Here is a 12,833-nt window from a genome sequence, read left to right as displayed (position 1 = left end):
TCCACTGCTCGTCCCTTTGTTTCTTTCGTTGCTCTAAAAATCACTGAGTCACCATGATAGTCATATTTCCCTATTCAACAGAAAGCTTGGTCTTTCAAAATTAGGATTTGGGACACAATTCCTTACGCCTTAGTCATGTTCTAAACAAACAGATCTTGAGTCCATTAGTGGGCTTAATAAGTCAGGGACCATCTGCCCCATATTTAGGTCTCTGGAAAAGTAAAATAGAAAGGATGAGGGAAAACTGAGGCTCCTTTCCTCAATTCTAGCTTATTTTCCATCGCATTTTTTATATTAACTAGGCAGATCAGAATCCTTAACAAGGCACTTATTTAACTTTCTGCAAGTGGGTAATAGCTCTTCATTTAGAGATTTCGGTATGTGGACAGTTACATAAGCAGCCTTCAAGTCTCCAGGTCTCTAATCCTTGAGAGTTACGTACTGCCACATACATTTATATACTATCATAACTCAGGAATTGTGTGTGTGTGTGTGTGTGTGTGTGCATATTTAAAAGGCCCTATGTCTTTTGGGGTACCCCATATCAGTGCCCTATCAGGTACCCTATTTCAAACAGATGTCTCATTTTTCACTTTAACAAAATAAACCAGCATTTCCAAAAGTGTGATCTGACAGAGAAAGATAAACACCATATGATTTTGCTTTATGTGGAATCTAAACAAACAAACAAACAAACAAGCAAACAAAGAAAAAGCAGAAGCAGACCATAAATATAGAGAACAAACTGATGGTTGCCAGAGGGGAGGTTTTCACTCTCAACGGTAACCTGACTGCACTATCCCTCCTCTTTCAATGAGGGCTAAGCTGGATACAAAAAGCAAAACCAGGGGCACCTGGGTGGCTCAGTTGGTTAAGCATCCAACTTCTTCTCGGGTCATGATTGCACGGTTCGTGGGTCAGAGCTCCTCGTGGGGCTCTGTGCTGACAGCTCGGAGCCCAGAGCCTGCTTTGGATTCTGTGTCTCTCTCTCTCTCTCTCTCTCTCTCTCTCTCTCTCTCTGCCCCTCCCCTGCTTGTGCTTTGTCTCTCAAAAATAAATAAAATGTTCAAAAAGCCAAATCATGGGTACAGGCGCCCAGATTCCAATGGGAGTGATATGTGAATGCATCAGGATTACAACCATCTACTTATATACTCTCTTACCTTTAAATAATAAACCAGAAGCTCGTTAAGAGCAGGGTCCGCGTTCAGGTTGACTAAGTAGCACTTATCATCTCCCACCTTGATACCCGATGTCTCCAGGGAAATCCCCATACTTTCAAGCTGTCGTTGTCTCTCCTGGGCACAAAAACAGACAAACACAGGGGACTCTATTTGTTGCTCTACTGACAAGATGTATCCATGGAAAGTTTATGTCACTCTTTCTGGGGACAATGCCAATGAAATCACACATCACAACCAAGTTTAGGGAGTCTCTAAAATGCGTGACGTCTTGTGTCCGTGTTAAAAGGGTGCTAAGAGTGCACCAGATACCATCTTCTGTTTAAGGGGTTTATAGTCCAGTCGAGGGGACAAGACCACGTACCTAAATCAGAGGAGAAGAGCCCTGTGTCACTGGAGAGGAACAAGGTACTATGGGGCTTCCAAGGAAGGAGCCCATGATGTATTCAGAGACCAGGAAAGGCTTCAGGAAAAGAATATACTTGCGATGTCTCTTGAAGTATAAGAATTCCACAGGAAGAAATGGAGGAGAAGTAAGGTAAGAGCAAGGTGTTGTAAGGGCACAGGGAAGACTGGGCATATTGCCTGATTTCAGGTGATAATAACCCTAGTAAACATGGGAAAGTCATGGGAGATGGGGGCGGGAAGTACTGATCTACAACAGCAAGCAAAACAAAGTCCCTTTTGTGAAAACTTATATTCTAGTAGAAAGAGACAGACCATAAAAGAAATAAAACAAGAAACAAAAAAAAAAAACCAGACAAGCAAAACAGAATTTCCAGGGATGATAAAGTGCCATGAAGAAGTACGAAGCAATGGATGAGAGACAGGAAGTCAGCAGTACGTGTGTGGGGTACGTGAGCACGGGTCTGTGTGAGAATAACACCTACGAGAAACATAGAAGCAAAAGGCTTGACTAGGTCCCAGTTCCTGCCTTCAAGCTACCCGATTGGGACGGGCCAATATTTCCAAGTAGTCAGTGAGATTAAAATGTTCACCAAATGCATAGCGCAGATTCATAAAACACACCCACTCACACACAAGTGCACAATTAGTCCTTGCTTCATATCGTTTCTCAAGTAAAGTTCATACAACATTTTCTTACAAGCCCCCAAAATCAAATACACTGGGGAAAAGACCATGATGAGTGGTAGGTTATAAATTCTCGGCCAGTCAGGTAGCACACTTTGCCGGGTGATGTAAAATCACAAAATAGAAAAGCAAGAAACATTAACAGTGTTTCCTGTAGACCATGCCTGTTCCAGCTCAGTGCTCCTAGCAAATAAATGGACCAAATGGTAGTTGATAAAGGACAACGAAGTTACAGGCTCTAAAAGTGATCTTTGCAGTCTTGGTGAGCAGAAAGAGGTCCTGGAATGGCTTTGGGAGGAGGACGAGTGGCTACGCAGAAAAGATGGCAAATGAAAACAATCACAAGATCTTAGGCCTAAATTATCGGGCTACCTGTGCGATTTCTTCTGTTTTCCTCAGCTTCTCTTCCCAAGTCACTGTTAGTTCTTTGATCAGCTTTTCAGATTCTTCAAGCTTCTCTTTTAGTTCAGGGGCCTTCATAGCCTTAAAATGAAACCAGAGATATCTGATTTTCTATTTTTTCCCACCATTATTCATAAAACAATCCTTTACTGTGCTTCTGAAGTGGCTATCAACAGTCTGTTGGAAGCAATTAAGTCATACACTGTCAGGGTGGACTTGTACATCTTTATTAATAAAAAGAAATGTAAGAATAAATGGCTGCTACTCTTTAGAGGGGAAAAGGAATACCAGTGCCCTGAATTAAACTGATACAAATCACTACAGGGTAATTTTATCCATCGTACTTAAATTTCACATTTAAAGACCTAAAAGATGCTAAAGTTTGTCTTCAAAACAGAAACGTAACAAAGGTAACTTAAGCACTGTTACCTTTTTTTTTCCCCAGCAAGACAGAGATCAACACACACCATCAATAAACACATCCCAGTGATAACCTACCAGGAAAAGTGAAGATTCTTCTCTTTTATTTTAATTTATTTTAAAATTTTTAGCGTTTTTATTTTATTTTTGAGACAGAGAGAGACAGAGCATGAACGGGGGAGGGTCAGAGACAGGGAGACACAGAATCTGAAACAGGCTCCAGGCTCTGAGCTGTCAGCACAGAGCCCGACGCGGGGCTTGAACTCACAGACCGTGAGATCATGACCTGAGCCGAAGTTGGATGCTTAACCGACTGGGCCACCCAGGCGCCCCTCTTCTCATTTATTTTAAAATTGGACTCTGGATCATTTAAAACTCCTTTTCTGGGGCGCCTGGGTGGCTTAGTCAGTTAAGCGTCGACTCAGGTCATAATCTCACAGCTTGTGGATTCAAGCCCCGCGTCAGGCTCTGTGTTGACAGCTCAGAGCCTGGAGTCTGCTTTGGATTCTGTGTCTCCCTCTCTCTCTGCCCCTCCCCTGCAGTGCTCTGTCTCTCTCTCAAAAATAAACATGAAAAAAAAATTTTTTTAATGGATGGTGATAAAAACCTTGTGTATTCATTACTCCCTTGGAAACAAGACATCTGGGTAAAAGGGTAGGAATTTCCCTCTGAGTCTGCAGAGTGAGAATAACTAAGTGGTCTAAATACAGATGTATATATATAAAGCTTTTTTAAGCTAAGCTTTTACTTGGGGGGCTTTACTTGGCAATAGCATGCTTTGACCCCCTATCGCAACATGAGCCTCCACAAAGTGTAAGCCCATGAACAAGAAAGATGGCAGACTTGGACAAGAGGCCACAGTGGGACTCTCCCTGAGGTACCGAGGTCACAGCGGGAACAGAGTCTGCGAGGGACACTCAGTGCTGGGTATAAGGGGACACCCATGAAAACCCTAGGTGAACCCGCTGTGGCTCCTCTTCTGTTCTCTTTGGCCAGGCATCATTCTACCATCTGGCCTGGATTACATGGTCATGGCAGAAAGGCAGGTTCAGAGACAAGAGGAAAGAAGGAACTCATCCACGTATGCACTGACTGCAGAACCATTACATTTTCCTCCTAGGATCATGGCTCTTCAAAGTTTATTGGTATTTTTATATTTAAGTTTATTTATTCTTTTAAGAGAGAGAGAGAGAGAGGGAGTCTGTGAGTGAGTGGGGGAGGGGCAGAGAGAGAGACGGGGACAGAGGATCTGAAGCAGGCTGTGCGCTGACAGCAGAGAGCCCAATGTGGGGCTCGAACTCATGAACCAAGAGATTCATGACCCGAGCCGAAGGCAGACCCTTAACCGACTGAGCTACCCGGGCACCCTTAATTTGTTTTTTTTTTTAATGTTTTATTTGTTTTTGAGAGAGGGAACAAGAAGGGGAGGAACAAAGAGAGGGGGACAGAGGATCCGAAGTGGGCTCTGAGCTGTCAGCACAGAGCCCAACGCGGGACTCGAACTCACAAACTGTGAGATCATGACCTGAGGTCAGATGCTCAACCGAATGAACCACCCAGGACCCCCACAGTGTTTTATTTTCCAGGTGTTTTGCTACCTTCTTGGCATCAATGAAAAAGTATGTTTGATGCACTGAATGCTTATAATCATGATAATAACAGGAGGTAGCAACATTTATTGAGCACTTACGATGCACCAGCATTGTGCTAAGCGCTCTCCAGTATCAGTGTTGCACTAGGGGTTAGGGATGAAAACCAGGAATAAAACAAGGCTTCCTGCACGTCAGAAGCCCAAGCTGGAAGAAGACAATGCCTTATCAGTGCAACTCCATGATCATCAACGAATGGGAAGTTCAGATCCCGGGCTGTGACTCCTTTTCTGTCTGCCTCAATCTCCTATTGATTATCTTTTTGACTAGAGAAGCTGCTAGACAAAAAGTATTTCAACAGGGCCTGGTACACAAGTGCTCAAAAAATAATAGTATTACCCCTCCTCCCACCCCCCCCCTCGTTTACTACTCTCCCAGAAGGGAGGGGTCAGGAGGGAGTGGTATGAAGGAATGTGAACTCAGCAGCCCTAGGTCCACACCCAAGTGAGGCAGGGGGAAGCACGTGACTTACACTAAGGCACTTACTCGGCCTTCATTTCAGTCCTATTACCTATTTCAAATGAGCCGGATGCCTCACCCAGTAACTTGCAAAAAGCAATAGCTACTTAGAAGAGGGTGTGATTATTAAAGCTGGGTAAAGCCAAGGAAAGGTGGTAACAATGAGAAATGACCGATTTTGTTTCCTGCCAGGAGCTGATATACATGAAGCAAAATAAAAGATTTCTGAGTTCTTTTCCTAATGTTTCTCTTCCATCATGCTGCCTTCCCTGGCTTGAGGAAGAGAGGACATAGAACTAATTTCTCTGAAAACCGCAAGGCCCTATGGGCACAGAATGTACAATGTTAATAAAAACAACCCATTTGGTTCTTAGGATTTCGCACTGGACAAGATCGGTGCCCAAGGGCCAACTGATCTACCAAGGCAAACAATTAGGCAGTAGCAACAACTCACTTTTAGTTGACTGGAGGTTAAGTTCCTAGGACAGATGGCTATATGCTTAGCATACAGAAGATGTCACTCAGAAATGCCGAATGCACGGAGATGACCTAAAACTTCAGGCGACCACATCCTCCCCGACTCAGATAGGACGCCCCAGGGGATCTCAAAAACAGGGAGCACCAGGCTGATCTTACCTCAGCCTGCGAGAGCTGCTCCTTCAGTTTCTCTACCTCCTCCCGCAGCTCCCGGATGACTTTGGCATTGGGGTCCTCGTTCACAATGGCGTGGTTAACGATCCTTTTGGCTCTATCCGCGTATCGCAGGGTGGAGAGGGTCTCCTCATAGTTGTCTGCTGCTGGGCTAATGGTGGCTATCATAGAGGTCTGGCTGTTGCCCCCCAAGTTATCCTGCAAAATATTTCCAGTAGCCTCTTAGGAAATGATCCATCATGTATGATGGAAGCTGAAGAGATGCATATACGACATTCTCTGTGAAGAAAATGTGTTGTGGAAATGGAGCCGTATTTCGTGAGTCATTTTATGATGAGGTGTGGTTTCTCTACAGTCACAACAACGAACAATTCCTGATGAAAAGCGTTATCATGGGGGCAAAAGAGGCAACAGGAATGAGTTTTCATTCTGCATTCCTAGGAATTCGGATTAACAGTATTGGCGGGGGGGTTGTGCTGTATCTGGTTAGCTCTGCACACACCTTTCAGCTGCCTCCTCTGAAACAGCCAGGTTTTAGTTGGAAAGGAACACACTAGAACAATGAATTACCTTAAGAAGCCAAGTGAGCACTGAATCTCGATAAGGCACAAATTTGTTTTTACCCTTGCCAGCTGCCTGGTCAGCCAGCGAGGATATAACCAACCCCAAGGTTGTAAGGGATCTGCCAAAAGAAAAAACATTTAGAAATTAGCTTTATGGAATGGTTATGTCGTTTGCATAAAACAATAATCGTTCCAGGCATTAGGGATAAAGTATGCAGGACAGCAAGGCCCTAAAGTTGATATAACCAAGTTTACATTAATTTGTCAAGAGGCTAAGAAAAAGAAAAACAGAAAGTAACTCCACTAATTTAAAAGAATGAATTCAGAATCCCTGTAAGAATCGATTCTGTTCAATCACAGGGCCTGTGAGACAGACATTTCAGAACCTGGGAGCATACATTTAAGCGATCATCCTAGGGAATTTTAATTTACTCCAAATATTATGTTGAAAGTCTGAACCATTTTACTCTTTGGGTAGAATTCGGACCATTAGGGCCCTCATTTTGTTTTCCGTAATAACCACGTAACTTGAAGAGAACCTTTCCCTACATGTTACAGGGTAGATGTCGTTCATCTGTTACAGCTGGCAAGTTTACTTCAGTCTGGAGTTTTTACAGCTGTACAGAACAATGACCCACCCAAGCAGAGGACAGCATATGGCTACTCTTTCAACACCTGCTACAGAGAGCAGCACTGGCGTCCCCCAAGAGCTGGTTAGAAACAAAGGCTCTTGGAAGCCTCCCCAGGCCTACTGAGTCAGAACCAGCGAAAGGCATTTCCAGGTGATTCACAGGCATGCTAAATTTTGAGAGGCCCTGGATGAACAATACCCAAGATGGTACATATATTTAACTGTATAGGCTCAAATCATGGTGCTGGGACCAAAAGCACCAGCATGACTTAGGACCTTGTTACAAATGCACGTTCTCAGGCCCCACCCCATCCCAGACCTATAGACACTCGTGGTGGGACCCAGCACTCTGCTTTAACCAGCCCTCCAGGGGACTCTGGTGCAGGCTGGAGTAGTCCCCTGAGCATTCCCTGGACGCTAACACATGTTCTCTGAACCTGGAGAAAAGATCACCACAAAAACAACAGATTTGCGGACTTGAGGGATGAAGAACATCCTACTGTGTCACAGTTAAGTACCAAGTACGCTTTTAAAAGGAAATCCCAAGTTTAGCAGCCAGAAAAGAGAGAACTCCTCAGGAGATCTCCCAGGAGTGCAGGGAAGCTTACATGATATCACAAAGAGAAAATGCTTTGTGAATGGTTAAAAAATTAAATGCTATGACCTATTTATAAAAACAAAAAAGAGCACAATTCAGCAAGTGACCAGAGTTTAGCATGAAGGACTAGATAGCTTTCTAATGTTAACAAGAGACTTCCATTACATGAGTTGAAACAAAGCATATCTCTCACAAAACATAATTGCTCAAAGGTGAGTCACTTGAAAAGTCATTGAAATACAATGCAAACTCAAGAGGCAGAACACGAGCCAGAATTTTAATAATAGCCGTTCCTGCAAAGTGACATAAATACATACATTATAATTGACAGATTCAAAAGTTAAATCCACCCCAAAAGAAAAGAAAACATATGTCCATACAAAAAAACACTCTTGTACAAGAGTGTTCACAGCTGCATTATTCTCAATAGCCACAATGTAGAAACCACCCACATGTCTGTCCACCAAATGATGACTAAAGTGTGGTATGTCCTCACAGTGGACTATATTATTCAGCCATAAGAGAGGATTCTGACAGAAGCCACAACATGGATGAAGCTTGAAAAGTTACGATAAGTGAAAGAAGCCAAACACCAAAGGCCAATGTCCTGGGTTGAATACTGAGTACCCCAAATTCACGTTCACCAGAACCTGACATGTAATCTCATTTGGAAATAGGGTTTTGCAGATGTGATTAGTCAAGAGGAGATGATACTGACTTAAAGACGGCTGTAATCCAATGCCTGGTACCCTTCTAAGACGGCTGTGAAGACACACAGGCAACAGGGGAGCAGGCCATGTGAGAACAGAGGAGAGACGGAAGAGATGCATCTACAAGCCAAGGAAGGTCAAGGAGAGCCAGCCACCACTAGAAGGTGGTAGGACAGAAGCATGCAACAGATTTTCCCTCTGAGCCCCAAGAAGGAACTAGCTCTGCCAATCCCCTGATTTTGCACTTCTGGCCTCCAGAATTGTAACAAAACAAATTTCTGTTGTTGTAAACTACCCAGTTTGTGGTAATCTTCCATGATAACATTGGGAAACTAATACAGCCACATAATGATTCCATTATTATGAAATACCCAGATGGGGCGCCTGGGTGGCTCGGTCGGTTAAGTGTCCGACTTCGGCTCAGGTCATGATCTCGCGGTCCGTGAGTTCGAGCCCCGCGTCAGGCTCTGTGCTGACCACTCAGAGCCTGGAGCCTGTTTCAGATTCTGTGTCTCCCTCTCTCTCTGCCCCTCCCCTGTTCATGCTCTGTCTCTCTCTGTCTCAAAAATAAATAAATGTTAAAAAAAAATTTTTTTTTTAAAAGAAATACCCAGAATAGGTGAATCTATAGGGATGAAAGCAATGGTTGCCCAGGGCTGGGGTGGTGTAAATGGGGAATGACTTAGACACAAAGTGTCTCTGGGGATGATGGAAATGTTTTCAAATTCGATCATGATGATGGTTATACATTCTGATAAAAAAGCCACTGAATTGTACATTTTTAAATGGCAAAGTATGTGTATAAGAATCATTTCTCAATATAGCTGTTTAAAAAAAAAATTCAAGTTCAATCACTGCATCACTCCTCCCAAAGGTAACAACTTTAAGAAACAACATGGCAAGAATAAACTACTGGGACTACATCAAAAGAAAAAGTTTTTACACAGAGAAGGAAACAATCAATAAAACTAAAAGACAACTTACTGAATCTCAGAAGGTATTTGCAAATGACATATTCGATAAAGAGTTAGTACCCCAAAAATAAAAAGAACTAATATGACTCAACACCCAAAGACAAATAATCCTATTAAAAATGGGCAGAACACATGAATCGACATCTCTCCAAAGACATACAGATGGCCAACCGACACATGAAAAGATGTTCAACATCATTCACCATCAGGAAAATGCAAATAAAAACTACAATGAAATATCACCTCACATCTGTCGGAATGGCTAAAGTCAACAACACAAGAAACAAATTGGTGAGGATGTGGAGAAAAAGGAACCTTCATGCACTGTTGGTGAGAATGCAAACTAATACAGCCACTGTGGTAAAGAGCATGGAGGCACCTCAAAAAATTAAAAATAGAACTACCCTACGATCCAGTAATCACACTAGTGGATATTTACCTTAAAAATACAATAATACAGGGTGTGCCTGCATGGCTCAGTCAGTTAAGCATCTGGCTTTTGGTTTCGACTCAGGTCATAAGGTCATAGTTCATGGGTTCGAGCCCCGTGTTGGGCTCTGAGCTGACAGTGCAGGGGCCTGCTTGGAATTCTCTCTTTCTCTCTGCTTGCTGCTCCCCCCCCCCCAATCCCATGCTCTGTGATCTCTCTCAAAATAAATAAATAAACTTTAAAAAATTCAAAGGGATACTATTCAAAGGGATACATGCACCCCTATGTTTACTGCAACATTATCTACAAAAGCCAAATTATAGAAACAGCCCAAGTGTCCATCAGTAAATGAATGGATAAAGAAGATGTGGTATCTACATACAATGGAATATTATTCAGCCATAAAAAGAATGAAATCTTGTCATTTGCAACAACACAGATACAGCTAGAGAGTATAATGCTAAGCAAAATAAGTCAATCTGAGAAAGATAAATACCATATGATCCCACTCATATGTGGAATTTAAGAAACAAAACAAGCAGGGGTGCCCGGGTGGCTCAGCCGGTTAAGCGTACAACTTCTACTCAGGTCATGATCCCGCAGTTTGTGGGTTTGAGCCCCATGTCAGGCTCTGTGCTGACAGCTCAGAGCCCGGAGCCTGCTTCGGATTCTGTGTCTCCCTCTCTCTGCCTCTCCCCTGCTTGCATTGTGTGTGTCTCTCTCTCAAAAATAAATAAACATTAAAAATTAAAAAAAAAAACAACAAGCAAAGGAAAAAGAGAGACAAATCAAGAAATAGACTCTTAAGGCTAGAGAACAAACTGATGGCTACCAGAGGGGAGGGGGCAGGGGGATGGGGGTTCAAGAGTATACTTACCATGATGAAATAAAACTCAATTTAAAAAATTAAGTAAAGGGGCATCTGGGTGGCTCAGTAGGTTGAGCTTCCAACTCTTGATTTAGGCCCAGGTCATGATCTCACAGTTCATGGGTTTGAGCCGTGTGCTGACAGCACAGAGCCTGCTTGGGATTCTCTCTCTTCTCTCTCTTCTCTCTCTCTCTCTGTCCCTCCCCCATTCCTTCTAGGGGATTAGGCTAGGGGATAACATTTGTGAACAGACAGCCATGTTTTAAGACAGAGATTGTTAAAATCTACCTATCTATAACAATGGAGAATTAGAGACTAAAAAGAAAGTAAATACGGGGGCCTGGGTGGCTCAGTTGGTTGGGTGACCAACTTTTGATTTCGGTTGGGGTCATGATCTCATGGTTGGTGGGATAGAGCCCCTCGTGGGGTTCATGCTGATAGCTTAGATCTCTCCCTCCCTCCCTCCCTCCCTCTCTCTCCCTCTCTCTCCACCTCCCCCTACCTGCCCCCCTCCCCAGCTCATGCACACAGGTGTGTGCTCTCTTTCTCAAAATAAATAAATATAAAAAATATGAATAGGGGCACCTGGGTGGCACAGTCGGTTAAGCGTCCGACTTCAGCCAGGTCATGATCTCGCGGTCCGTGGGTTTGAGCCCCGCGTCAGGCTCTGAGCTGATGGCTCAGAGCCTGGAGCCTGTTTCCGATTCTGTGTCTCCCTCTCTCTCTGCCCCTCCCCCGTTCATGCTCTGTCTCTCTCTGTCCCAAAAATAAATGAATGTTGAAAAAAAAAACTTAAAAAAAAATGAATAAATAAAACTTAGGAGGATCAGAAACAAAATAAAAGCAGCTCCAATGAATACAATCAATGAGATAAACCTGGTCATAAGTATTTTTTTTTTTCCTTTTCTGCACCTTCCTCCAACCTGCATAGTTTTCCTTGAAACTGTGACCACCAGATTCCTTCCCTTAACAGTGGATATGATGTGATGGGAGTTATCTGTACTCTCCAGGATGGATTTCAAATATTATATTATTTTACCTATTTTTCTAATGATCTTTTTCTAAGGTCATAATTGCAGTTAAGCATTACCAGAATTGACTGTATTTGTATTTCTCTATCTCTTTCTACTTAAGGTTATGATTGCTTTGAGGGCAGAGACCTTGTTACATTATACAATTACTGTGCCTTGCTTACAGAAAGCGGTCAGTATCTGCTGAGTAAAACTGAGTCTAGAATATACTGAAGAACAGACCACGGATCTCTTTCTAAAAAGGACTAATTCAATCATGGTTTTGGTACCCTCTGTGGGTATTGACCCAACATCCATTTTCCCCTTCTTACTTGCTAACAGAACCCTGATTTTGCTGGGAAGATTATGCTGGGCTAAAAACTCCACTTTTCAGAGTCCTCTGTAGCTCTGGAAAGCCACGAAATCCAGCTCTGAGATATAGGGAGACCATACTGACTGGGTGGTCTTCCAAGGAAGCTTTGTTTGATAGAGAAGGTATATATTTAGTAGATATAAGCCAGAAGCTGGTGGTCCTTGGCCCTTCCTTCCCCCCCTGACCCCCTTGTTTGGAACACAGATAAGGATACAATGCCTAGAATGGCAGAGCCATCTTGAGGTCATGAGGACAAGGTGAACACACACTAAGGTTAGTAGAGCTGTGTGCTTGACAGCATTTTTGAGGTGCTCTACAAGCCTCTGGACTTCTTGGTACATGGGGAAAAGAAATCCATCATTTGGTCATCACGACAGCTATTGCTTATAGCAGAATGCAATCCTTGACTTTTAAAGAATTACTTGGAAGATAATGAAGTCAGTGGACTTGAGTTAGTACTTTTCCCCAGTAAGTATCCACTTGTATCAGGAAAGGAGAAACGCAAAGAGTGTGTGTGGCAAAATGGGGGAAAGGCCAATGCCATCCCACGGCAGGAGTGGAAAGAAAGCCGTGGTACCTGCAGAACAGGCCCCACTCCGCCCCCCACTGGTTTCCAGTGGCCAGCACAAGTCATTCCAAGCCAGTGATTTGCATCTAACAAGTCCCACCTCCTGTCTCTTTTCCATTTCCAGCACTGTAGTGAAATACACCAACATATCCAAAAACAAGTTCTTTAGAATATCTTTTCTGGAGATTTTAATCTGTGTTATACCTAGAATTCTGTCATCAAATAAGTTCAGGGAATAAGTCAAAGTTAATATG

General features: G+C 43.1%; 1 protein-coding gene across 9 annotated transcripts in view; it reads right to left on the bottom strand.

The window, feature by feature from the left end:
- The window catches only part of KIF13A (kinesin family member 13A), a 214,283-nt gene that overhangs the window by 59,308 nt on the left and 142,142 nt on the right, over positions 1-12,833 (bottom strand). For all 9 annotated transcript variants that reach the window (XM_023253636.2, XM_023253638.2, XM_023253639.2 and 6 more), the window contains 4 exons: positions 6,425-6,536; positions 5,840-6,052; positions 2,646-2,756; positions 1,164-1,298 (listed from right to left, as the gene is read on the bottom strand). In XM_023253636.2, coding sequence (XP_023109404.2) covers positions 1,164-1,298; positions 2,646-2,756; positions 5,840-6,052; positions 6,425-6,536 — 571 coding nt within the window. The remainder of the gene's footprint in view (positions 1-1,163; positions 1,299-2,645; positions 2,757-5,839; positions 6,053-6,424; positions 6,537-12,833) is intronic.

Source organism: Felis catus, chromosome B2 (assembly GCF_018350175.1).
Source record: "Felis catus isolate Fca126 chromosome B2, F.catus_Fca126_mat1.0, whole genome shotgun sequence".
Taxonomy (NCBI): domain Eukaryota; kingdom Metazoa; phylum Chordata; class Mammalia; order Carnivora; family Felidae; genus Felis; species Felis catus.
The sequence above is the reverse complement of the archived record's forward strand: the minus strand, read 5'-3'. Positions and strand labels throughout refer to the sequence as shown.